Source organism: Macaca thibetana, chromosome 11, assembly GCF_024542745.1.
Source record: "Macaca thibetana thibetana isolate TM-01 chromosome 11, ASM2454274v1, whole genome shotgun sequence".
NCBI lineage: Eukaryota > Metazoa > Chordata > Mammalia > Primates > Cercopithecidae > Macaca > Macaca thibetana.
Window position 1 is genome coordinate 60519427 of NC_065588.1, and position 27887 is coordinate 60547313.

Sequence of the window (27887 nt, forward strand, 5' to 3'; positions counted from 1 at the left end):
CAGGAAAGAAAGCTGGATCTGAAGGATCCAGGTGCAGGCAATAACAGAAGTTAAAAGGCACAGCACAGGTAAGCATGACTGATTCCTGCCAATTAAGCCAAGCTTCCCAATTCATGAAAAAAGGTCATGCTGATATCCATGGCATAAATGAAGTCTAAGGAACTCAATGGCTACTGACAGCAGGGGAGATAGGGTGTACATGAGTAAGAGTATATATTCCCAGCCCCTAGGCTCCCCAGTTAACATTAGTGAAAGCCACTTTGATACCCATGGATGGCACCCTGATGTGGTCCCTAAGACTCAGGGATATAAGGATGGAAGAAAGAAAGAGGGATGCTTCATTTCTCATGTATACTGGGTATTCGCTAGGAAGAGATGGGAATGTGGAATGCCTCACTCCCCTCTTTCTATTAATAGAGGAGTAGCCATTCATCTTCAAGATGTACCCCTTTCGAATGCATCCTGAACCCCAGGATTCCTTTGGGGGAAAAAAGTCATTTTCTTTCCTCTTTCCTCCTCTGTCCTTCCTTCACAGATAGGTATTGTATCTCGGTACTACGGGATACTCCCTTTGGATACATCCTCCAAAATGGAAAAAGTTACTTTCCCAAACCTTAAACTGGTTGACTTAAGATTGGACTCTACAGGGAACCCTGAGATGGGCCTCAGAGGGAGATCTGACTGCCATTTTCCCAAAACAGCGCCCCCGTCAGCTGGAAGCAGTTAAGATCATTCCTCGTTCTTATCCTTATTCTAATGGCAGCTAGATGTACTTCTTTTTTTTCTTTTTTTGAGAGGGAATCTCGCTCTGTCGCCCAGGCTGGAGTGCAGTGGCGCGATCTCGGCTCACTGCAAGCTCCGCCTCCCGGGTTTACGCCATTCTCCTGCCTCAGCCTCCCGAGTAGCTGGGACTACAGGCGCCCGCCACCTCGCCCGGCTAATTTTTTGCATTTTTAGTAGAGACGGGGTTTCACCGTGTTAGCCAGGATGGTCTGGATGTCCTGACCTCGTGATCCGCCCGCCTGGGCCTCCCAAAGTGCTGGGATTACAGGTTTGAGCCACCGCGCCCGGCCTTAGATGTAGTTCTTTCGACTGGAGAATGATAGATGCAGGAGGAAGATAAGGAAACCTGCCCAGGGCCTTGTCTGGGCGGGTCCACATGTGCGCTGGGAGAGTAGGGTTGGAACCACCGGGAATTCGAGCCTTGTGCGGGTGGATGAGCCTGGTCTCTTCAGCTCGTGTGTGTGGCGGACTGATATTCAATCTGTGAGTGAGAGCCAGTTGGCCAGACCCCTTTTTTCCACTGAGAGCTTTCTTTTAATAAATCCCACTCTCTTTCATCTTTCGACGTGTCCCCATGCCTAATTTTCCTGGCTGTGTGATAAGAACCTGAATTTTACCTGAACTAAGGAGCAAAATATCCTGCATCAATTTTAAGAAATATATTACATACTTTTTTTTGCCTTAGATCCAGAGACAAACTGGAAGTACCTACCTTTCTCGTTGTTAGCTTTAGTATGATGAAATGGAAATAGGAATTTCCTGACACCGTTTGACTTTTTACACTCTTTTTTCAAAACAGTTGAAGAATAGATGATACGAATGTGTTGGCTGATTTCTCCATCTGGTGAGCTCAAAAATTCTGGGTAATCATCAATCTGGAAAAAAAAATAATTCACCTAATTGAAGACAAATACAACTGCTTACCTATGTTGGTATAATAAATCCCCCAAAACCAAGGGCAAGTTTTTTTGTTTCTACGTGTGTGTGTGTGTGTGTGTGTGTGTGTGTGTGTGTGTATACTTTTTTTTTTTTTTCAAAACGGGAGTCTCACCCTGACACCCAGGCTGGAGTGTAGTGGTGCAATCTCAACTCATTGCAACCTCCACCTCCTGGGTTCAAGTGATTCTCCTGCCTCAGCCTCCTGAGTAGCTGGGATTACAGACATGAGCCACCACACGCGGCTAATTTTTGTATTTTTAGTAGAGACAGGGTTTCACCATGTTGGCCAGGCTGGTCTCGAACTCCTGACCACAAGTGATCACCCACCTCGGCCTCTCAAAGTGCTGGGATTACAGGCATGAGCCATGGCATCCAGCCCAAAGGCAAGTTTAAACTGACTTCTTTTTTTTTTTTTTTTTCCCCCTCATTTTCTCCACTGGGACATCTTCCTTTTCTTCTTCTTAGGTTTCCCAATTATTTTTCTATTTTTTTTAGTTCTTACTAAAAATGTGCTCAGCAACAGAACCCAAGAAACTATTTACACTATAGATTGCTACATAAACGCTAACAGTGTTTTGTTACAGTATTTGTTAAAATACATCCCTCTCCGCTTCCATTTTATTTTATTTTTTGTTGTTGAGACAGAGTCTCTCTCTGTCACCCAGGCTGGAGTGCAATGGCACAATCTCCGCTCACTACAACCTCCACCTCCTGGGTTCAAGCAATTCTCGTGCCTCAGTCTCCTGAGTAACTAGGATTACAGGCACCTGCAATCACACCCAGCTAATTTTTGTATTTTTGTAGAGATGGGGTTTCACCATGTGGGACAGGCTGGTCTTGAACTCCTGACCTAAGGTGATCCGCCTGCCTCGGCCTCCCAAAGTGCTGGGATTATAAGCACAAGCCTCTGTGCCTAGTCCACTTCCATTTTAAAAATAATTTTTTCATAAAGGTCTCAAAAATGTATAATTAATTGATTTTACACTAAGATTTTTCTATGCAGGAGACAATGTCCATTTATAGGTAAGAGCCCACAGATTCTGTGAAGCAAACATCTAGGTTTGAACTACTGGAAATGTGCTTCTCTCCAACGTGCTCTGTTCTCTATTCTGGATAAAAATGGGAAAAGTTCTCAATAAATAGATAGGACATTTAGATCTTCTCTGTAACAGCCTACTTCACTTTCTATGACAAGCAGCAATAGCATTTGCTTGAAAAGCTAAGAGTGAGACAGGCACAATGGTGCCCACCTGTGGTCTCAGCTACTCTGGAGGCTGAGGCAGGGGAATCACTGGAGCTCAGGAGTTGAGGCTGTAATGTGCTATGATCTATGCAGTGCACTTGTCTGTGACCACTGTAACCCTCTCTGGGTAACATAGAGATCCCATCTCTTTTTCTTTTTTTATTTTGAGATGGAGTCTTGCTCTTGTCGCCCATGCTGGAGTACAATCACACAATCTCGGCTCACTGCAACCTTCACCTCCCAGGTACAAGCAATTCTCCTGCCTCAGCCTCCAGAGTATCTGGGATTACAAGCACGTGCCACCACACCTGGCTAATTTTTTGTATTTTTCGTAGAGACAGGGTTTTACCATGTTGGCCAAGCTGGTCTTGAACTCCTGACCTCAGGTGATCCATCTGCCTCGGCCTCCCAAAGTGCTGTAATCCCACAGCTTTGGGAAGCCAAGGCCGGTGTATCCCCTGAAGTTAGGAGTTCGAGACCAGCCTGACCAACATGGTGAAACCCTGTCTCTACTAAAATACAAAAATTATCCGGGTGTGCTGGTACATGCCTGTAGTCACAGCTACTCTCGAGGCTGAGGCAGGAGAATCGCTTGAACCCTGGAGGTGGAGGTTGCAGTGAGCTGAGATTGCACCACTGCACTCCAGCCTGGGCAACAGAGTGAGACTCCATCTCAAAAAAAAAAAAAAAACCAGGTGGGGCTCAGGCAGAATTCCTGTGTAGGCTTTTTGTGAGTACCTAGAATTTAGATAAAAATGTTTACTGTCATCATGCAGTTTCATTTTTCTTTTCACAAATCTAAGAAAGAAATATCAAGTAATACAATTTATAAAATCTAAATCGAAGTAATTGAAGATAGGAAGATGAATTAATAAAAAGCTATTAGTATCTACTCAAATTCAATTTTTAAAAATTATTTTCAAATATGTAGAGTAATTCAAACCAGTTAATGAATCTGTACTTGAAATCACCACTCAACTTTCTCTGATTTAGGCTAAACAATTTTAATTCCATTAGTCTTATTTATTTTTATGATTTGAACAGTAGTTTAATTTTAATTTTTTTGAGACAGGATCTCAAAAAATTAGAAAAAAATATAAATTTGTGCTCAATATAATGAAATCATTATTCTGATAGGTTTTTACTTCAACTTTATGTTTTATAATATCTCAGATTGAAGATAAGTTCCAAGATCCTTAGGTAACTTAAAGCCTTGGGCAGATATTAAATTGAGTTAATAGATAGTCATCAGACACCAAAATAATTCCTAAGTAAGAAAGAATACTGAAACACTGGCTACTTGAGCATTATTTTAAGTGTATATACATGTGGTTTTGTTTTTTCTTCTTCTCATGCCAGATGGGTAATGTGCCCACATCATAACAAGCTTTGCGGGTGGTACATCTCACACATGAGTGTGAAAACCCAATCACTATGCTTATGAACTTCAAAAGGATAAAAAATACATACACTTGCCTGGACATGGTGGCTCACACCTGCAACCCCAGCACTTTGGGTAGCTGAGCTGGGTGGATCACAAGGTCAGGAGTTTGAGACCAGCCTGGCCAACATGGTGAAACCCCATCTCCACTAAAGAAACAAAAAATTAGCCGGATGTGGTGGCGTGCACCTGTAATCCCAGATACTCAGGAGGCTGAGGCAGGAGAATCACTTGAACACGGGAGGTGGAGATTGCAGTGAGTCGAGATCACGCCATTGCACTCCAGCCTGGGCAACAGGGCGAGACTCCATCTCAAAAATAATAATAAATTAAAAAATAATAATAATACATTTAAGCTTATTTTTATATTTTACAGAGAGGTTATATATTTTGGTCATGTTTAATCAATGTGCTCATTTACAAAGTTTCCATGCTTGTGAAAGAGGTTCTTCTTAGAAACAAATGCTTGTTCCTCAGTGCTGAAAAGAAAGAGTGCTCAGATAAAGAATTTTCTGGCCGGGCGCGGTGGCTCAAGCCTGTAATCCCAGCACTTTGGGAGGCCGAGATGGGCGGATCACAAGGTCAGGAGATCGAGACCATCCTGGCTAACCCGGTGAAACCCCGTCTCTACTAAAAAATACAAAAAAAAAACTAGCCGGGCGTGGTGGCAGGCGCCTGTAGTCCCAGCTGCTTGGGAGGCTGAGGCAGGAGAATGGCGTGAACCCGAAAGGTGGAGCTTGCAGTGAGCTGAGATCCAGCCACTGCACTCCAGTTTGGGCGACAGAGCAAGACTCCGTCTCAAAAAAAAAAAAAAAAAAAAAAAAAAAAAAAGAATTTTCTCAGCAAGACAATTGTCACTTCCATAGAAGGGTGCAACTGGTGGATGGAGCAATGGCAAGCGCACACCTGAACGAGGGAGGGGAAGGGGTTCTTATTCCTGACGCAGGTAGATCCTACTCCTGTGTCATTCCCCTGTTGGCTAGGGTTGGACTGCACAGTCTAAGCTAATTCCGATTGGCTATTTTAAAGACAGCAGGGGTACGAGTCAGAGTGGTGGGGTGAGTAGTTTGGCACGAAGGATGGTTACAGAACAGGTAACTCAGGATGTGTCAGGACAGAGCAGGTGACGAGGGGAACAGATGTGAACTACTGATTAGAATGAGCAGGAAAGTTGTTTACTGAAACTAGAGGGAAGGGGACGAAGACAACCAAGAAGTTAAACTTTAAAATAGAGAACAGAGAATAAGAGAGCTGAACATACTGACATACTGATTCTTTGAAGAGAAGCTGGGAGTTCACAATACCTAACATTCTTTTCAAGCATGTTGCTTTCTATGCCTATTATTAAATATTTTATTGTCACTTTGACTAGGTAACCAGGCATTGTTTCTCAGGCACCCATGATTCTCTCTTAACCAAAAGTGAAAATCCCCTTTAATAAACACTTGATTTTTGCCTTCCCCAAATAAGATTCTAATTATAAGAAAGAAATATATTAAAATCTCAGGATATATTTTACACCTAAAACATCTTTGAGATTTATCAGCGGGCTCCTAAAAAAAAGCACAAAAATGTGGTCTTTCAACTTATGAGAAGAGGAGGCTGGAAATAATTTGGTCTACTTACTACTGTTTCATGGGAAGAATTGTCAAGTCCGAAGAGATGTTCAGTGTTCCTTAGCTTAAATTCGTGTAGGTAAGTTCTTAAGTAAGTTGTAATAACATAAATATTTCAGAAATTTTTTATGGGAGATTTGTTGATGCTTTTATTGCCTATGTATCAGTCTTAGGGGTGCTTTGCCTTATTATATTAGACAACTGAAATATGTGTTATCAATCAAATTTTTTTTTCTTTTTTCTTTTTTTTTTCTTTTTTTTTTTGTTGAGACAGGGTTGAGCTCTGTAGCCGAGGCTGGAGCGCAGTCATACAATCTCAGGTCACTGCAACCTCTGCCTCCCAGGCTCAAGCGATCCTCCCACCTCAGCTTCCTGAGTAGCTGAGACTACAGGCACATGCCAGTTGGGCTAAATTATTTTACTTTTTTTGTAGAGACAAGATATCGGGCCAGGCGAGGTGGCTCGTGCCTGTAATCCCAATAGTTTCAGGGCCGAGGCAGGTGGATCATTTGAGATCAGGAGTTCGAGACCACCCTGGCCAACATAGTGAGACCCCCATCTCTACTAAAAATGCAAAAATTAGCCAGGCTTAGTGGCACGCACCTGTGATCCCAGCTACTCAGAAGGCTGAGGCAGGAGAATTGCTTGAACCTGGAGACAGAGACTGCAGTGAGCTGAGATTGTGCCACTGCACTCCAGCCTGGGTGACAGAGGGAGACTCCATCTCAAAAAAGAAAAAAAAAGAAAAGAAAGCCAATTCTATATACCCTACAAGGCCTCCATCACTGTAAGGTGATATGTGATTACACTGATAGTTGTCACACAAACAAGTGGACATATTTGCATATGTAAAAGGAGGGATGATGACAGATGTGATAAAAAGAAACTATGAATAGTGGTAGTGCCAAAAGATTATGTACCAAAAGTACTGTGATTTCTCATTTCCCCCTTTCTCTCTTATTGATTGATTTAGAAATCATAATATCAGCTGTGTGCAGTGGCTCACGCCTGTAATCCCAACACTTTGGGAGGCTGAGGCAGGCAGATCACTAGGTCAGGAGTTCGAGACCAGTCTGGCCTACATGGTGAAACCCCATCTATACTAAAAATACAAAAATTAGCCAGGTGTGGTGGCATGCACGTGTAATCCCAGCTACTTAGGAGACTGAGGCAGGAGAATTGCTGGAACCCGGGAGGCGGAGATTGCAGTGAGCTGAGATCACGCCACTGCAATGCAGCCTGGGCAACACAATGAGACTCTGTCTCAAAAGTAAGAATAATAATCTCAGCCAGGCATGGTGGCGCAAGCCTGTAATTGTAGCACTTTGGGAGGCTGAGGCTGGCAGATCACCTGAGGTCAGGAGTTCAAGACCAGCCTGGCCAACGTGGTGAAACTCCATCTCTACTAAAAATACAAAAATTAGCCAGGTGTGGTGGTGCACGCCTATAATCCCAGCTACTTGGGAGGCTGAGGCAGGAGAATTGCTTGAACCCAGGACGGGGAGGATGCAGTGAGCCAAGATCACACCACTGCCTGGGCGACACAGTGAGACTCCGTTTCCAAATAATAATAATAATCTCAGTTGCAAAACTTATGGTCACAAAATTGTAAGACAGAACAAAACTCTAACATTTAATTCAACTTGGACTTGAGGAAAGAGGGTAAAGTGTTAGAGAAAGGGTGGTTTCTTCTTTTCCTTATTTGCTTATGATGGAGTTCAGGACATACTACCCCAAAATAGGGCACTTTGCCAGATTGATTGTTTTAAGCTGAAGGAACTTGAGGAATGACATGTACAGGAAGCACTCTTTGACCTTGATCTGAAGCAGGTCATAAAATCTAGGAATAATTTTCTAACCTTCTTTTGATGCAGGTCACAGAGCCCTCATGCGAAAGGTGCCCTCCCTGTATCCAGAAGAAAGGATAACGTCTCTGAACAAATAGGCCTAACATTCTCCAATTTGTTACACTGAGATCATACTTTTTGTTTGTCCTACTATATTTCTCCATGACTTTCCTCTCTTCATCAAACCAAGCATAAAAACATTCAGGTTTAACCACTTCTTCAGATCTTCATTTCCTTACGAAGGCTCCCATGTCACATGAAACTGAAATAAATGTGTATGTTTTTCTCTTGTTAATCTATCCTTTGTTACAAGGGCCCCAAGCCAATGAACCTAAGATGGGTAGAAGGAAAAGATTTATTTCCTCCTTTATACTTTTAAAAATTAAAAAAAAAATTCAAAAATAAAAATCTCTGTTTAAAAAATGTCTCTTTGTAAAGATCACAGCATGTTTGTGAAGCCAGAGAGGACCACTCAGGAGCAAGCAAGTCTAATTGACACCTCTACTGGGGGGTAAAGAGTTTTCTGAAAGCTTTTCCACTGTGAGCACTGAACAAGGCAGGAAAGCTTAATCCAAAGAACATGCTCTCAGTGCCTGAAGAAACAAAAGAAGCTCTTTTTTTTTTTTTTTTTTTTTTTTTTTTTTTAAGACGGAGTTTCGCCCTGTCACTCAGGCTAGAGTACAGTGGCGTGATCTTTGCTCACTGCAACCTCCTCTTCCCGGGTTCAAGCAATTCTCCCTGCCTCAGCCTCCTGAGTAGCTGGGATTACAGGCACCCATCAATATGTCTGGCTAATTTTTGTAGTTTTAGTAGAGACAGAGTTTCACCATGTTGGCCAGGCTTGTCTCGGACTCCTGACCTTAAGTGATCCACCCGCCTCGCCCTCCCAAAGTGCCAGGGTTACAGGAGTGAGCCACTGCGCCCAGCGAAAAGAAGCTCTTAAGAGGAACAAAGCTGAATTCAATCCCTTGCTAGCAATTTAGTTTAGACATGGTATAATTTTAAAGAAATATTTTTTTGTGTTTACATCAGAGATATTTTTACAAAATTCAAAAACTGGCCGGGCGCAGTGGCTCATGCCTGTAATCCCGGCACTTTGGGAGGCTGAGGCCAGCGACTGCATGAGGCCAGGAGTTCAAGACCAGCCTGGCCAAATGGCGAAACCCTGTCTCCACTAAAAATACAAAAATTAGCTGGGCGTGGTGGCAGGCGCCTGTAATTCCAGCTACTTGGGAGGCTGAGGCAGGAGAATCGCTTGACCCAGGAGACAGAGGTTGCAGTGAGCCGAGATCAAGCCATTGCACTCCAGCCTGGGTGACAGAGCAAGGCTCCATCTCAAAAAATAAAAAAGAAAATTCAAAAACCAAACCTTCCATTTAACCCCAAAATGTGAAAAAATATAGATAATAGGTAGGTAGGTAGACAGACAGATGATAGATAGACAGACAGACAGATAGATAGGAAAGATATTGTAAAGATCCTATAAAATAATTTTAAAATTTTCTAACTGTCCTAAAATAAGCTCTAAGTATGGTGAGTAAAATTCTATTTTGAATGGCTATTTAGCTTATTTAGGTTGAAAATAAGTTAAGATTTTTTATGTTTCATATAACATCAAATTTGTTTTTAGGACTGTTTATGAAAGTTGAAAGAACCGCCTTTATCCAGACCCTTTTTAGCATAGGCAATAATATCTAAGAAATATATACCTGAAAATAATTTTAAAAGTCCAAATCAGGACACATACTTTTTTTTTTCCATAAGAATTGCCAACAAAAAACCGTTGGTATAACAATGAAATCACATTATTTATATACATTTGATAAATCAACTCTTTTAAGTATAATTGCATAAAATTATTATTGGGCCAGGTGTGGTGTCACACCTGTAATCCCAGCACTTAGGGAGGCCGAGGTGGGCAGATCACTTGAAGTCGGGAATTTGAGACCAGCCTGGCCAACGTGGTGAAACTGGTCTCTACTAAAAATACAAAAATGAGCTGGGTGTGGTGGTGCGCACCTGTAATCCCATCTAGTCAGAAGGCTGATGCAGGAGAATCGCTTGAACCAGGGAGGCAGAGGTTGCAGTGAGCTGAGATTCACACCACTGCACTCCAGTCTGGGAGACAAAGTAAGAATCCATCTCAGAAAAAGAAAAAAAAAAAATTATTATTGGCCCAGCACTGTACTTGTATGCCACACCAATATAAACGGTAATGTTAGAGGTAATTGAGTCAGAGCAACTCCATCTTGAATAGGGGCTGCGTAAAATGAGGCTGAGACCTGCTGGGCTGCATTCCCAGGAGGTTAAGGCATTCTATAATAAGTCACAAGATGAGATAGGAGTGCAGCACAAGATACAGGTATAAAGACCTTGCTGATAAAACAGGTAGCAGTAAAGAAGTCAGCTAAAACCCACCAAAACCAAGATGGTGATGAGAGTGACCTCTGGTTGTCCTCACTGCTACACTCCCACCAGTGCCATGACAGTTTACAAATGCCATGCCAACCTCAGGAAGTTACCCTATACAGTCTTAAAAAGGGAGGCATGAAAAATTCACCTTTTGTTTAGCATATAATCAAGAAATAACCATGAAGAATGGGCAACCAGCAGCCTTTGGGGCTGCTCTGCCTATGGAGTAGCCATTCTCTTCTTCCTTTACTTGTATTTTTTATTTTATTTTATTTTATTTTATTTTTTGAGATCAAGTTTCGCTCTTGCTGCCCAGGCTGGAGTGCAATGGTGCAATCTCGGCTCACTGCAACCTCCTCCTCCCAGGTTCAAGCGATTCTCCTGCCTCAGCCTCCTGAGTATCTGGGATTACAGGCATGTGCCACTATGCCCAGCTAATTTTGTATTTTTAATAGAGATGGGATGTCTCCATGTTGGTCAGGCTGGTCTCAAACTCTCAACCCCAGGTCATCTGCCCACCTCGGCCTCCCAAAGTGCTGGGATTACAGGCATGAGCCACCTTGCCCAGCTATTCCTTTACTTTCTTAATAAACTTGCTTTCACTTTATGAACTCACCTCGAATTCTTTCTTGCATGACACCCAAGAACCCTCTCTTGGGGTCTGGATTGGGACCTCTTTCCAGTAACAGCAACTAGCTGTCTTTTCGCCTTAGAAACTGGGGCTGGGGAAGTTGGAGTTAGTTGCAAATGGTCTCCTAAGTTCTCACTCCCTGTCATAAATTATAACATTTTGTAATATTTGGCCTAAAACTTGCTTTGGAAGGTGCTGTTACCAGAAAGGGGTCTTGATACAGAACCCAAGAGAGGGTTCATGAATCAGGCACAAGAAAGAATTCAGGGTGAGTCCACACTGCAAAGTGAAAGCAACTTTGCACTCCAGCCTGGGCGACAGAGCGAGATTCCGTCTCAAAAAAAAAAAAAAAAAAAAAAAAAGAAAGAAAGAAAGAAAGAAAAAAAAAAAAAGAAAAAGAAAGTAAAGCATTAAGAATGGCTACTCCACAGGCTACTCCATTAAAAAATAGCCAATTTTTATGGTTATTTATTGATTATATGCTAAACAGAGGGTGGATTATTCATGAGTTTTCTGGAAAAGGGTGGGAAATTCCTGGAACTGATGGTTTCTCCCCTTTTTAGACTATGTAGGATAGCTTCCTGAGGTTGCCACAGCATTCGTAAACTGTCATGGCACTGGTGGAGTGTAGCAGTGAGGAAGACCAGAGGTCAGCTCATGGCCATCTTGGTTTTGGTGGGTTTTGGCTGGCTTCTTTACTGCAACCTGTTTTATCAGCAAGGTCTTTATGACCTGTGTCTTATGCTGACCTCCTGTCTCATCCTGTGACTTAGAATGCCTTAACCTCCTGGGAATGTGGCCCAGTAGGTCGTAGCCCCATATTACACAGCCCCTATTCAAGATGGAATTGTTCTGGCTTAAATAACTCTGACAGTGCTGAATGTACAACCCTCAAGTGGTTTGGAACCAAGTGATGCACGAATTACTATTCTCAAAGTAAAATCTGGGCACTGAGAAAACTCTAAAACAACCATGTTACCTGCTGAAGGAAAACCAACATGCTGGCTCCCTAGCGAGGTGCACCTTCTCTCAATCTGTTAGGCTAAAAGGACAGGTAAGTGGGAAGGAAAGGGTTAACTCAGCAGGGCTGAGTTGTTTAAACACCTGTTCCAAAGAAAGCCTTGAATCAGGACTAGTCTTTGACCCCCGATGGAGAGATCATCTCAAAACCTTGGGATATTCTGCTCCATAAAAGTGTTTTGGGGCGCACGCTAGGGGTCCCTTCGAGAGGAGGAGGAAGAGGGGAAATGGTTGCCAGAGGAGAGTTTCTCGAAGTGTATTCTCTGGAACCAGCACCTACTATGTTCTCAATGCCGTGCCACCTAGAGATGATCATGGGAATAGCCAGAGTAGTCATGTACAAATCTTTTTGCGGAAAAAGGTGCTTGAATGTATGCCTAAATGTTCGAGTTTAGCACGAGGCCGCCTAAATGTTCAAGTTTAGCACGAGGCCACTGTTGGAACACTGATGAGAGATCATGATGCAGTCATCCTTTTGGATCTTTTTAATAATGTATGACCCTTCACCTTTAATCCCCTGACCTGCATTACTTTGGTAACCGTTTCATTCTTTAATTTCATTTTTTACTTTTGGTGTAAAAGCTGTAACATTTCATCTATCAAAGTGTAACATGATGATTTCCTCAAATAGATAATTCCTTTGAGCAATAAATTTGCAAAATGCTGTCTTCATTTGCTGTATTAAAATTTATTTCCGTTTTGCTTTTTTTTTTTTTTTTTTGTTAAAGAGTGTTGGGCCGGGCGCGGTGGCTCAAGGCTGTAATCACAAAACGTTGGGAGGCCGATGTGGGTAGATCACTTGAACCCAGGAGTTCCAGACCAGCCTGGGCAACATAGGGAAACCCTGTGTCTACTAAAAATACAAAAATTAGCCGGGTGTGATGGCATGTGCCTGTAGTCCCAGTTACTTGCGGGAGGTCAAGGTTGCAGGGAGCCGAGATTGAGCTACTGCACTCCAGCCTTGGCAATGAGAGGGAGACCCTGCCTCAAAAAAACAAAACAAAAATTTCTTAAATTAAAAAAAAAAAAATTTAAAAATGTTTTTGCATGTCTGAAACCTTGGACCATACTGTACCAGTTGGACCAGATAAGTTTATCCTGACAATGATTTATTGTAAACACCTGTTTTTGCTCAAGGGTGGGGAGCAGTGAAGAGGCATTGGGGGTGCTGGCGTCTGAGTAACTGAAGTCACTCACTCATGTAGGCCTTGCATGCCTATGGGACTAATGGAACACCAAGGCTGAGGTGAGCTTCCCTGGTTGGCAACACTTTGTACATGTTGTCGCACGTTGCTGGGAGAAGTAAGCAGGTCTATGCTGCTCCACTGAAAAAGAACACTGGCAATTTGTACCCAGTTTCTCTTAGATTTTGTCCCATGCACCTTTTCCCATTACTAACTTTAATATGTATCCTTTCACTGTAATAAATGTAGCTGTGAATATAAAAGCGTTTCTGAATCCTGTGAGTCCTTTCAGTGAATCATCAAGCAGGATGGCAGACTTGGGAGCCCCCTACACAGTGGGATAACCATACCCAGGCATGAGCCATTGGCTGCCTAGACCACTCTCATTCTGCCTCCTTTGGGCACTGCATGGCTTTGTCCTACCCCAGGCTAGAAGTCAGAGAGAGGTCAGCCCACTGCCCCATCCTTCCTCTTCAAAGGATTCATAAAAATTCTCATCCTTGTGGCCAGATTCTCTCCAGCATGAAGATGGGGAAAGGAAAAAAAAATGAAATATTGAAACAATGTCACATAGAATATAAGAACTAACATTCATTGAACACTCATTACATGATCCTTTAAGTGCTTTATAGGTATATCATTTAATCTGCAGACAACTTCATCAGCTGTTAAAACTATTCCTTTTTTTTTTTTGAGACAGAGTTTCGCTCTTGTTGCCCCGGCGGGAGTGCAGTGGTGTGATCTCGGCTCACTGCAACCTCTGCCTTCCGGTTTCAAGCGATTCTCCTGCTTCAGCCTCCCGAGTAACTGGGACTACAGGTGCCCGCCACTAAGCTCGGCTAATTTTTTTGTATTAGTAGAAACGGAGTTTCACCAGGCTGTTCTCGAACTCCTGACCTTGTGATCTGCCCTCCTCAGCCTCCCAAAGTACTGGGATTACAGGCATGAACCACCGCACCCAGCCACTATTCCCATCTTATAAGGGAAGACAAGGAACCTAAGGCTCAGAGAACTAAGTTACTTGCCCAAATTGCCACTGCTAATGAGTGGCAGACCAGAGATTCAAAATGAAGCCTATGCTCTCAATTTACACAAACTGACACACAAAATATGAAACAGCAGGGCATGTGGCTCATGACTATAATATCAGCACTTTGGAAGGCTCAGGTATACATCATATATTCTATTATATATTATAATATATATACAGATATAAAGAAACTAAAGTACTATGGGTCTAAAAATAAAATTGCTTCCAATATGAGATAGGACAATGTTACAATAAAGTAAATTTTTGTATTCTCACTATGAGACAATGTTTAAGGAGAGATACTTTTTTTTTTTTGAGATAGAGTCTCGCTCTGTTGCTCAGGCTAGAGTGCAGTGGCATGATCTTGGCTCACTGCAACCTCTGCCTCCTGGGTTCAAGCGATTCTCTTGCCTCTCTCAGCCTCCCAAGTAGCTGAGATTACAGGCACCCACCACCACACCCAGCTAATTTTTGTATTTAGTAGAGATGGGATTTCACCATGTTGGCCAGGCTGGCCTTGAACTCTTGACCTCAAGCAATCCACCTGCTGCAGCCTCTCAAAGTGCTGGGATTACAGGTGTGAGCCACTGTGCCAGACACTCTTTTTTTTTTTTCTTTTTTTCTGAAATGGTGTCTTGCTCTGTCACCCAGGCTGGAGTGCAGTGGCACAATCTCAGCTCACTGCAACCTCCACCTTCTGGGTTCAAGTGATTCTCCTGCCTCAGCCTCCCGAGTAGCTGAGATTACAGCTGCATGCCACCACGCCCAGCTAATTTTTGTATTTTTAGTAGAGAGGGGGTTTCACCATGTTGGCCACACTGGTCTCAAACTCCTGACCTCAGTTGATCCACCTGCCTCAGCCTCCCAAAGTGCTGGGATTAGAGATGTGAGCCACCGCGCCCGGCCTTGTTTTTTTGAGACTAGGTCTTGCTCTTTTGTTCAGGCTGGGGTGCAGTAGCATAGTCATGGCTACTGCAGCCTCAACCTGCTTGACTCAAGTGATGCTCCCACCTCAGCATCCCAAAGTGCTGGGATTACAGGTGTGAGTCACCATGCCTAGCCTAAGGAGAGATACTGAACAACATAAACATGATTACTGTAACAAATGTCACAAAACCCTCACAAATTCCAGATTTCCTAATTACTGAATTGACCCATTTTGCTTGTGTGGTGGCAAATGTCTTCATTTCTCATGCATTCTCATGAATCGTCCACCTATGGAGTATCTTATCAAAGGCCTGACATCAAAGAGAGATTGAAACATGAAAGAGAACCTCAGACTATGAAAGCCTAAAAAATGAATTTAACACAAAATAATGTACACGGGTCAGGATTAAAATCACTTAGAAATCAGAATTCTGAGTGAACCATATTAAAGTGTTCTGAAGGAAAGCCATCAGGCAGACAACAATCTCATTACCAGAAATACATTATTCTAATTAAATTCTTACGGGCTAATTCATTCTTTTGTGCCCTATTATTAAGTACATCATCACCAAACTGGGTAATCACAGTTGACATCTTGACAAAAATTTGGAATGGTGGGGAAAACTATAAACTAGCAGTCAGGAAATCTGATTTATAGTGTGGCTTCCACTACTAACTAGCAGTGTGACTTCAGTCAAGTCACTTAACCTCTTTTGACATTGATTTCCTCATGTGTAAAACGAAAAATATGGAATAGGTTTGAGGTCTCTTCTACTTTGTGAAAGATACTGGCACTAGCAAACCTACAAGAAATACTAACTAAACAGAGTCCTTCAGGCTGAAATAAAAGAACTTAGGGAGTAACTGGAATGCAAATTAAGAAATCTCTTAAAGATAACTACATAGAGTTCAGCATCATGGTTCATGCCTGTGATCCCAGCACTTTGGGAAGCTAAGGAAGGAGGATCGCTTGAGGCCAAGAAGTCAAAACCAACCTGGGCACCATAGTGAAATCTCATCTCTCTACAAAAAACCAAAACTACATAGGTTAAAAAAAAAAAAAAAAAAAAAAGACTACATAGTTAAAAATAAAAGACAGTTAAATGACTTTTTTTTTTTCTTTAGACGGAATTTTGTTCTGTTGCCCAGGCTGGAGTGCAGTGGTACAATCTCGGCTCACTGCAACCTCTGCCTCCTGGGTTCAAGTGATTCTCCTGCCTCAGCCTCCCAAATAGCTGGGATTACAGGCATGTGCCACCACGCCCAGCTAATTTTTGTGTTTTTAGTACAGACAGGGTTTCACCATATTGGCCGGGCTGGTCTTGAACTCCTCACTACAAGCGATCTGCCAGCCTCAGCCTCCCAAAGAGCTAGGATTACAGGTGTGAGCCACGGTGCCTGACCTTGAAATGAATTATTTTGTTTGTAACTCTTTTTATCTCCTATCTAATTAAAAGACCACTGCCTAAAGCAGTATTTATACATCTGTGTTGATGGGAACACAATGTATAATATGTAATCTGTATGACAGTAATAGCACAAAGGAGGGGGAGAGAACAGAGCTATATGGAAGCAAAATTTTTATACACTATTAAAATCAAGCTGATAGGCCAGATGTGGTGGCTCACACCTGTAATCCCAGCACTTTGGGAGGCCAAGGCAGGTGGATCACTGGAGGTCAGGAGTTTGACACCAGCCTGGCCAACATGGTGAAACCCCATCTCTACTAAAAACACAAAAAAATCAGCTATGCATGGTGATGCATGCCTGTAATCCCAGCTACTCGGGAGGCTGAGGCAGGGGAACTGCTTGAACCCAGGAGGTGGAGGTTGCAGTGAGCTGAGATCGTGCCATTGCACTCCAGCCTGGGAGGCAGGGCAAGACTCTGTCTCAAAAAAAAAAAAAAAAAAAAAAAAAAACAACCTGATAATAATCCAAACTAGATTGTTACAAAATAAGATGCTGGCCAGCCATGGTGTTACAGGTGTAATTTCAGCTCTTTGGGAGGCAGAGGCAAGTGGATCACCTGAGGTCAGGAGTTCGAGACCAGCCTGGCCAACATAGCAAAACCCTCTCTCCACAAAAAATACAAAAATTAGTCAGGTGTGGTGGTGGGTGCCTGTTATCCCAGCTACTTGGGAGGCTGAGGCTGGATAATTGCTTGAACCCAGGAGGCAGAAGTTGCAATGAGCCGAGATTGTGCTACTGTACTTCAGCCTGGGTGACAGAGTGAGACTGTGCCCCTACCAAAAAAAAAAAAAAAAAAAAAAAAAAAAAGGCCAGGTGCAGTGACTCATGCCTATAATCCCAGCACTTTCGGAGGCTGAGGCAGGAGGATCATTTGAGGTCAGGAGTTCGAGACCAGTCTGACCAACAGAGCAAAACCACATCTCTACCAAAAATACAAATATTAGCTGGGTGTGGTGGCATGCACCTGTAGTCCCAGCTACTTGGGAGGCTGAGGCATGAGAATCGCTTGAGCCCAGGAGACAGAGGTTGCAGTAAGCTGAAATTGTGCTACTGCATTCCAGCCTGGGCAACAGACCATGTCTCAAAAAAAAAAAAAAGATAAAAAGATGCTAATTGCACCAATTTTAAAATTGGAACTAGAAAAAAAGACCTTGAATAACTGAAACAATCTTGAGAAAGAAGAACAATGCTGAAGGCATCACATTTCCTGATTTCAAAATATATTATAAAGCTCTAGTAATTAAAACTGTAAGGTACTAATGTGAAAACAGACATAGAGACCATTGGAAGAGAATAGAGAGCCCAGGGCCAGGCATGGCAGCTCACACCTGTAATTCCAACTATTTGGGAAGATTACTTGAGCCCAGGAGTTCAAGGCTGCAGTGAGCTACCATTGTACCACTACACTCCACAATAGGCCACAGAGTGCGACCCCATCTCTGAAAAACAAAAACAAAAGAATAGAGAGCCCAGAAAGAAATCCACACATATATGGTCAACTGATCTTCCACATGAATGCCAAAAATACACAACAAGGATATGTTGGAAAAACTGGATATCGGCCAGACATGGTGACTCACACCTGTAATCCCAGCATTTTGGAAGACCAAGGTGGGGAGATCACTTGAGGTCAGGAGTTCAAGACCAGCCTGGCTAACACAGCAAAACCGTCTCTACCAAAAAAATTACAAAAAAAACATTACCCGGGAGTGGTGGCACGCACATGTAATCCCAGCTACTGAGGTATGACAATCACTTGAACCCAAGAGGCAGAGATTGCAGTGAGCCGAGATGGCACTGCTGTATGCCAGCCTGGGTGACAGAGTGAGACCCTGTCTCAAAAAAACAAAACCGGCCGGGCGCGGTGGCTCAAGCCTGTAATCCCAGCACTTTGGGAGGCCGAGGCGGGTGGATCACGAGGTCAGGAGATCGAGACTATCCTGGCTAACATGGTGAAACCCCGTCTCTACTAAAAATACAAAAAACTAGCCGGGTGTGGTGGCGGGCGCCTGTAGTCCCAGCTATTTGGGAGGCTGAGGCGGGAGAATGGCGTGAACCCGGGAGGCGGAGCTTGCAGTGAGCCGAGATCACGCCACTGCACTCCAGCCTGGGAGACACAGCTAGAATCCGTCTCAAAAAAAAAAAAAAAAAAAACACAACCAAAAACACTGGATGTCCACAAGCAAAAGAATGAAATCAGAATATCTTATACTATAAAAAAACAACTCAAAATGGATTAAAGACTTAAATGTTAAGAATTGAAATTGTAAAACTCCTATAATCCAGGGGGTGGCCAGGCATGGTGGTTCACACCTGTAATCCCAGCACTTTGGGAGGCCAAGGCAGGTGGATCATCTGAGGTAAGGAATTTGAGACCAGCCTGGCTAACATGGTGAAACTTGGCTCTAAGAAAAATACAAAAATTAGGCCGGGCGTGGTGGCTCACGCCTGTAATCCCAGCACTTTGGGAGGCCGAGGTGGGCGGATCACAAGGTCAGGAGATCGAGACCATGGTGAAACCCCGTCTCTACTAAAAATAGAAAAAATTAGCCGGGCGCAGGGGCGGGCGCCTGTAGTCCCAGCTACTCGGGAGGCTGAGGCAGGAGAATGGCGTGAACCCGGGAGGCGGAGCTTGCAGTGAGCCGAGATTGCGCCACTGCACTCCAGCCTGGGCGACAGAGCGAGACTCCGTCTCAAAAAAAAAAAAAAGAAAAATACAAAAATTAGCTGGGCATGGTGGTACACGCCTGTAGTCCCAGCTACTTGTGAGGCTGAGGCAGGAGAATTGCTTGAACCCAGGAGGTAGAGGTTGCAGTGAGCCAAAATCATGCCACTGCACTCCTGCCTGGGTGACAGAGTGAGACTCTGTCTCAAATAAAAATAAGAAGAAGAAGAAGAAAATACAGGGGGAAAGTGTCATGATATTGGTGTTGGCAATGATTTCTGTTTTGTTTTTGTTTTTGTTTTTGCTTGCACCACCACACCCGGCTAATTTTTGTATTTTAGTAGAGACAGGGCTTCACTATGGTGGCCAGGCTGGTCTTGAACTACTGACCTCAAGTGATCCTCCCGCCTCAGTCTCCATAAGTCCTAGGATTACAGGCGTCAGCCACTGCGCCTGGCCTCTTACATAGTACTTCCTATGTTCAAACTCTTTTCTAAGCATTTTTTGTACATTTACTCATTTGGTCTTCATACCTACCATAGAAGATAGGGATTATATGTTATAGTTGAGGAAACTGAGGCATGGAGGAAGTTAAGGGATTTGCTCAAGGGTTCATAAAACCCAAGGGTTCATTTGTAAGCAAGTATTGAGAACATGCTATTAAACGATGATTTTTACCTTTGTTCAAAAAAAAAAAAAAAAAACAACCCTAAGATTTTAATCGTATAAATTGATTTGCAGTTTAGCAAAACAATTCATTTTTTGATCATTTAAATTTGAAAGTATTCCATGGCAATATTTTATTGCTAACTATGTCTGACTACCTTTTATTTTAACCTAAATCTTAAGCTGTAGGAAATGGTTTGAATTTAATGATCTTGAGGCTTTTAGTAATTTTTTTAGGTTTTGCTTTTCTTTCCCTTGAGACAGAGTCTTGCTCTGTTGTCCAGGCTGGAGTGCAATGGTACGATCTTGGCTCACTGCAACCACTGCCTCCAGGTTCAAGCGATTCTCCTACCTCAGCTTCCTGAGTAGCTGGGATTACAGGCACGTGCCACTATGTCCAATTAATTTTTGTATTTTTAGTAAGACGGAGTTTCACCATGTTGGCCAGGCTGGTCTCAAACTCCTGACCTCAGGTGATTCGCCCACCTCGGCCTCCCAAAGTGCTGGGATTACAGGCATGAGCCACCATGCCCGGCCTGGCTCTACTAAGTCCCTATTTGAGTTTAGATATATTGTAGAAACCTGATCAAGCACATGCTTTTCCCTCCTTTTGGAACACACTAGCCATTTTTCTCTGCCTAGAAACTTCTAACCATTCTCTAAGACTAAGCTTTTTACTTCCTTGATGAAACTTTACCTGTGTCATGCCCTCGACAGAATATGTCACTCTGTCTTCTGGTTTCCTACAATATTCTGCTTATTATATCCGTTTTCACATTTCATTATCATTATCTGCTTATAACTATTTTCCTTCTTCCTCATTTGCTTGCCTCCTTCCCTAAGTTATGAGTTACTCAAAAACAGGACCATTTTTTATTCACTTTTATGTTTTTGGTCCCTGGTAATTCAAAACATTGGTGGAATACTCCATAAGAAATCTAATATTGAGGCGAGCAGACTGCTCGAGCCCAGGAGTTTGAGAACAGCCTGGGCAATATGGTGAAACCCTGTCTCTACAAAAAATATGAAAAATTAGCTGGGTGTGGTGGCATGTACTTGTAGTCCTTGCGCAGGCTGAGGTGGGAGGATCGTTTGAGCCCGGGAGGCAAAGGTTGCAGTGAACTGAGATTGTACCACTGCACTCTAGCGTGGGCAACAGAGCAAGACCCTGTCTTAAAAAAAAATAAAGAAAACAAAATCGAATATCCATATAATGGAAGTGCACAATGTAGATAAAAGTTTGGAGATCAACTGGGCCACAGTTTTGAAATCAGTGTAAGCAAGACTCAGCAAGTGCTAAATTGTGAGACATCTTTCAGCTTCCATGGTCCTTTCAGGACCCAACTTCTCTGCACAGCAAACTCTAGCTCTCCAGTCTCCATTAAAGGAAGGAAAGCAAGTAATAAATTATTTATTGTAATTTAACGAGTTACCTGTTCTGAGAGCATTTCAAAGAACCTAAAAGAGGACCAATGGTAAACTCAAAGGATTGAATCTACTGATAAATTTTTTTAGGGGGCTAAAATTTATTTATATTTTTTTAATCTTCTTGTTCATGTTCTCTCACGAAAATCTACTAACACAGTGGCCAATATATGGAAACATTCTGAGTAGCTTTTCCCCACATCAAACCGTATTAGCAATTACCTTCACATTGTACATCAGCTTAGTCCTAAGTAGAAACTACTTTTCCATTTGGAACTTGGCAAAGCCTCTCATGGTCATAATTAAAAACCTCATTGCCATCTCCACCAGGTGGTCTTTTTTTCCATTATATTCTACCTGGGCTTTAGTGTACCAGTCCCTAAGGAAGTCTGGGTAGAGGAGCTATTTTTAGAATCTATGAATATTGCTGGCATGAATGATCCATCCACAAATTCCCAAAAGAATGACCAGTTTTGAGAAGTAGGCAGTGCCTCATCATAATAGTGAAAAGTATTTCAGTGTTAGGCTTGAAAAATCATTGCCTCAGGGCCTAGATACACAGCCAAGAAAGACTAAAAGTGAGAAAAAAAAAATCTTTCAAATCCTGGCCCTAGGAAAAGGATGCTACATCCCACCTAGGTCTTTTCAGCTACACTGGTCCTTGAACCTCATCAACAACAACAATGATACCAGTCTGGGCTTTGAAGGATGACAATCTTGAATGGAGAGTTGTGGGGTCTCTAAGAATAATATATCACTCACAAATGTATCTATATCATTTTTCACCATATTTATATTTGCAACTGATATTAATTTCTCTTACTTTTATCAAAACATTACTTTTTAAAAAAAATTTCCATAGGCCAGGCACAGTGTCTCATGCCTGTAATCCCAGCACTGTGGGAGGCCGAGGTGGGCGGATCATGAGGTCAGGAGATCGAGACCATCCTGGCTAACACGGTGAAACCCTGTCTCTACTAAAAATACAAAAAATTAGCCAGGCATGGTGGCGGATGCCTGTAGTCCCAGCTACTCGGGAGGCTAAGGCAGGAGAATGGGGTGAACCCGGGAGGTGAAGGTTACAGTGAGCCGAGATCGCGCCACTGCACTCCAGCCTGGGCGACAGAGCAAGACTCCGTCTCAAAAAAAAAAATTTTCCAACATTCTTTTTCTTTTTTTCCAAGATGGAGTCTCACTGTCACCCAGGCTGGAGTGCAGTGGCGAGATCTCAGCTCACTGCAAACTCTGCCTCCCAGGTTCCAGTGATTCTCCTGCCTCAGCATCCTGAGTAGCTGGGATTACAGGTGCCCGCCACCATGCCTGGCTAACTTTTTTATTTTTATTAGAGACAGGATTTTACCATGTTGGCCAGACTAGTCTCAAACTCCTGACCTCAGGCAATCTGCCCAACTTGGCCTCCCAAAGTGCTGGGATTACGGGTGTGAGCCACCATCCCCAGTCTTTATTTTCAACTTTTAAGTTCAGGGATACATGTGCAGAACGTGCAGGTTTGCTATTAGGTTGGTGCAAACATAATTGTGGTTTTTGCATTGTTGAAATTTGCTGTTCGATATTGCTGTTCAAATACATCCTTAAATAAATGTGGTTATGTTACACATCATTTTAATGCATGTTTCTCACTTTTTTTTGCTAATGACTTATTACTTGCTGTTTATTTTATATTTATTTTATTATTTATTTTATTTATTTATTTAATTTTTTTTTGAGAGGGTGTCTCACTCTGGAGTACAGTGGCATGACCATAGCTCACTGCAAACTTCACCTCCCAGGTTCAAGCAATTCTCCTACCTCAGCCTCCCAAGTAGCTGGGAGTACAGGCCCATGCCACCATGCCCAGCTAATTTTGTATTTTTAGTAGAGACAGGGTTTCACCAGGTTGGCCAGGCTGGTCTTAAACTCCTGGCCTCAAGTGATTCACCTGCTTCAGCCTCCCAAAGTGCTGGGATTACAAGCATGAGCCACCGTGCCAACCCCATATTTTATATTTATTTTAGACTATAGAAATGAGGTTAGAGGAAAAGGAAATTATTTTTGTCTTTTTGAGCAATTTTCTTATTCAAGTTCAAAATGGATCATAAAGCAGTGGAGACAATGCGCAACATCAACAATGCATTTGGCCCAGGAACCGCTAACAAGTGTACAGTGCAGTAGTGGTTCAAGAAGTTCTGCAAAGGAGACCAGAGCCTTGAAGATGAGGAGCATGAAGGCTGGCCATTGGAAGCTGACAATAACAAATTGAGAGCAATCATTGAGGCCGATCCTCTTACAACTACACAAGAAGTTTCGGAAGAACTCAACGTCGACCATTCTATGGTCATTCAGCATCTGAAGCAAATTGGACATGTGAAAAAGCTTGATAAATGCCGTGTCTCATGAGCCAAGCGAAAAATTTAAAAATCATCGTTTTGAAGTGTTGTCTTCTCTTATTTTACGCAACAACGACGAACAATTTTTTCAATTGGATTGTGATGTGTGATGAAAAGTGGATTTTATACTACAATCAGTGACAACCAGCTCAGTGGTAGGACGGAGAAGAAGCTCCAAATCACTTCCCAAAGCCAACCTGCACTGAAAAAAAGGTCATGGTCACCTTGTGTGGTGATCCGCTGCCGGTCTGATCTACCACAGCTTTCTGAATCCCAGGAAACCCATTACATCTGAGAAGTATGCTCAGCAAATAGATGAGATGCACCAAAAACTGCAACGCCTGCAGCCGGCATTGGTCAATAGGAAAGGCCCAGTTCTTTTCCACAACAATATCTGACTGCACATCACACAACCAACGCTTCAGAAGTTGAAAGAATTGGGCTACGAAGTTCTGCCTCATCCGTCATATTCATCTGACCTCTCACCAACTGACTGCCCCTTCTTCAAGCATGTTCACAACTTCCAGCAGGGAAAATGCTTCCACAACCAGCAGGATGCAGAAAATGCTTTTCAAGAGTTCGTTGAGCCCCAAAGCACGGATTTTCAAGCTAAAGGAATTAACAAACTTATTTCTTGTTGGCAAAAATGTGTTGATTGTAATGGCTACTATCTTAATGAATAAAGATGTGTTTGAGCCTAGTTATAATGATTTAAAATCCACGGTCCGAAACAGCAATTACTTTTGCACCAACTAATACATAGATAAATCTGTGCCATGGTGATTTGCTGCACAGATCATTCCATCACCCAGGTATTAAGCCCAGCATCCACTAGCTATTCTTCCTGATCCTCTCCCTTCTCCCTTCTCCCACCCCCCGCCCTCTGACAGGCCCCAGTGTATGTCATTCCCCACCATGTGTCCATGTGTTCTCATCATTTAGCTCCTACTTATAAGTGAGAACATGTGGTGTTTAGTTTACTGTTCCTGCATTAATTTGCTGAGGATAATGGCTTCCGACTCCATCCATGCCTCTGCAAAGGACATGATCTCATTCCTTTTGATGCCTGCATAGTATTCCATGGTATATATGTACCACGTTTTCTGTCTTTCTTTTTTTTTTTTCTTGAGACAGAGTCTTGCTCTGTTGCCCTGGCTAGAGTGCAGCGGCCAGGTATTTCTGCCTCTAGGTCTTTGAGGAATTGCCACACTGTCTTCCACAATGATTGAACTAATTTACACTCCCATTGTAAAAGGGTTCCTTTTTCTCCACAATCTCACCAGCATCTGTTGTTTTTGACTTTTTAATAATCACCATTCTGACTGGTGTGACATAGTATCTCACTGTGGTTTGGATTTGCATTCTCTAATGATTGGTGATGTTGAACTTTTTTTCACATATTTGTTGGCCACATGTATATCTTCTTTTGAGAAGTATCTGTTCATGTCCTTTGCCCACTTTTTTTTTTTTTTTTTTTTTTTTTTTGGAGGAGTCTCGCTATGTCGCCCAGGCTGGAATGCAGTGGTGCAATCTCAGCTCACTGCAACCTCCACTTCCTGGATTCAAACGATTCTCAGCCTTAGCCTCCTGAGTAGCTGGGATTACATGCATGTGCACCACGCCCAGCTAATTTTTTTATTTTTAGTAGAGATGGGGTTTCATCATATTGGCCAGGCTGGTCTTGAACTCCTGACCTCAAGTGATCTGCCCACCTCAGCCTCCCAAAGTGCTAGGATTACAGGCGTGAGCCACTGCACCTGGCCTCTTGGCCCACTTTTTAATAGAGATGTTTGTGATTTCTTTGTAAATTTAAAAATATTACTTTCAAAATGCAAAGGAGTACCTCTTATTTCTTGGTTTCCCATATTTTGTGAATAAATCCGTATTTATCTTATCCGTTATTCTTGCTTTCATAGCCTTGATTCATATTTCTTTTATCAGTTTTTAATTTCAGAGGAAAAAAGACCCCTAAGCTTTCAGCAGTTGATTATCTAGTGTCTGATTTGTTCAGTTCAATTCACCATAAGTATTTTTAAGCTCCTACTACAAAGGCCAAAACTGAAACATACAAAATATAAGATGGGTTTCTGTTTTCAAAGGGCTTAAAGTCTTGTGGGAATTCAGGCAACCAAAAAAAATTTTTTTTTTTTAATGATCTACTGGGTACTGAAGGAGCTGTAGGCTAGAGATTAAAGCACTGACTCTGGAGCCAGATGATCTAAATTCAAATTCTGATTTTGCCACTTCATGGACAACCTTGGGCAAATTGCTTAAACTCTCTTTAATTTAGGTCTCTTGTCTGTAAAACTGAGCTAAGAATATTATCTGGGTTGTTATGAGGATGAAGTTTCAAGCTAAGCGCTTAGAACAGCATCTAAGTGGCATATAGTAAGCACTCAATAAATGTCAACAGCTTGAGATAGTCATTAAGTACTGCTCACAAATATGACTGTTTTCTCTCTTCCAGACATGTGGAATGCACACATGGTTGAATCACATTTTCCTGTCCCCTTTTAAGTTAGGCATGGCAATGTGCCTGACTCTGGCTAATAAAATGTGAAAAGTGGCACGTATCAGTTCTAGGTAGAAGCTTAAAAACCAGTACATACATTTGCTAAGTTAATTTCTCCCTGTCATGGTGAATAAGCAAACATGTGCTGAGATGGATGAGATGAAGCCTCTGATACTAAGACGTATGACTAAGTATCCCGTATCTTGGGACTTTTTTTTAAGACAGAGTCCTACTGTCTCCCAAGCTGGAGTACAGTGGCACGATCTCAGCTCACTGCAACCTCTGCCTCCCAGGTTCAAGAGATTCTCATGCCTCAGCCTCCCAAGTAACTGGGACTAGAGGCATGTGCCAAGACACCCAGCTAATTTTTGTATCTTTTCGTAGAGATGGGGTTTCACCATGTTGGTCAGGCTGGTCTCGAACTCCTGGCCTCAAATGATCTGCCCACCTTGGCCTCCCAAAGTGCTGTGATTACAGGCGTGGGCCACCACACCCAGCCCATATCTTGGGGCTTTTAAAAATGAACAGAACCTGGCCGAGTGCGGTGTTTACCACTTCCTACTGTCTCCCATAATGAGAGCCTTAAAATGCTATAAAGGAGTCAAAATAAAGCAGAAACCTGGAAAAGAAAAGAAGCATCTATAATATGGCCTCAGCATACATAACTCTTAATACCTGTCAAAACACACGATACAGCTAAACAACACAGGGATCATCTCAAAATATGCACAAAGAAGTGTGAAGAGAGCTAAACACAAGCATCATGAGACCTATAAGATTTTATCCAGGCTCTGCCACCCACTGCCTGAGTAACCCTGGCCAGTGTGATAAGCGGTCAGTTTCTGGGATCCCTCAACACTTGGATATAAGGAAATATGAACTCCTTATCTAAGAGATAAGCTATATGATAGATCTGAGCATTTATTAATGAATTCATTCTTCTAATCAACAAATAGTTATTGATCATCTACTAAGTGTCAGGGAATGTAATGCACAGTGACACAGGGATGAACAAGAGAGGCAAGTTCCTACTCCCATGTAGCTTACATTTACCATGGGAGATAGAGAACAGCAAATTGTTAAACAAGTTAATCTTATAAAATGCAAATAGTGATAACTGCTTTGAAACAAACATGTGGTCAGTGTGATGGGGGAATGGTACTTTTAGTTTGAGTGGTCAGAGAGGCAGCCTTGTGGAAGCGATGCCGAGTTTGGGCTGAAATATGACTTACACAAAAGAACCAACCCCCTGAGGATCTCGAGTGTTCTAGGTAGAAAGGCAAGTGCAAAGGCCCTGAGGTATAGAAGGGCATAAAGAGCTTGGGGAAGAGTGGTAGGAGATGAGTCAGAGAGACAGCAGGGTTAAATCATGCAGGCTTTTGTAAGCAATAAGGAGTTTGGAGGCTCATGGAGATTTTGAATCAGAAGCATGTTATAATTTCATTTATGATTTATGTTTCAAAGATAATCACAATGTAACCATCCAACAGGTTCACCTTGCCTGCTGTCTAGACAGGGCAAATTTATCAAGACAGGGGAATTGCAATAGAGAAGGAGTAATTCGTGCAGAGCCAGCTGTATGGGAGACTAGAGTTTTAATATTACTCAAAACGGTCTCCATGAGAATTCGGGGATTAGAGTTTTTAAGGATAATTTTGGGGTGGGGGCAGTGAGTCAGGAGTGTTGACT

General features: G+C 42.6%; 1 protein-coding gene and 1 non-coding gene across 3 annotated transcripts in view; both read right to left on the reverse strand.

Moving 5' to 3' along the window:
- C11H12orf56 (chromosome 11 C12orf56 homolog) overlaps positions 1–27887 on the reverse strand; it is a 116416-nt gene that overhangs the window by 79318 nt on the left and 9211 nt on the right. For both annotated transcript variants that reach the window (XM_050748419.1, XM_050748420.1), the window contains exon 2: positions 1496–1658. In XM_050748419.1, the coding sequence (XP_050604376.1) occupies positions 1496–1658 (163 nt within the window). The remainder of the gene's footprint in view (positions 1–1495; positions 1659–27887) is intronic.
- On the reverse strand, positions 4319–4422 carry LOC126931916 (small nucleolar RNA U13). Its single transcript, XR_007718023.1, has one exon. It is a non-coding gene; the product is annotated as a small nucleolar RNA U13 (small nucleolar RNA).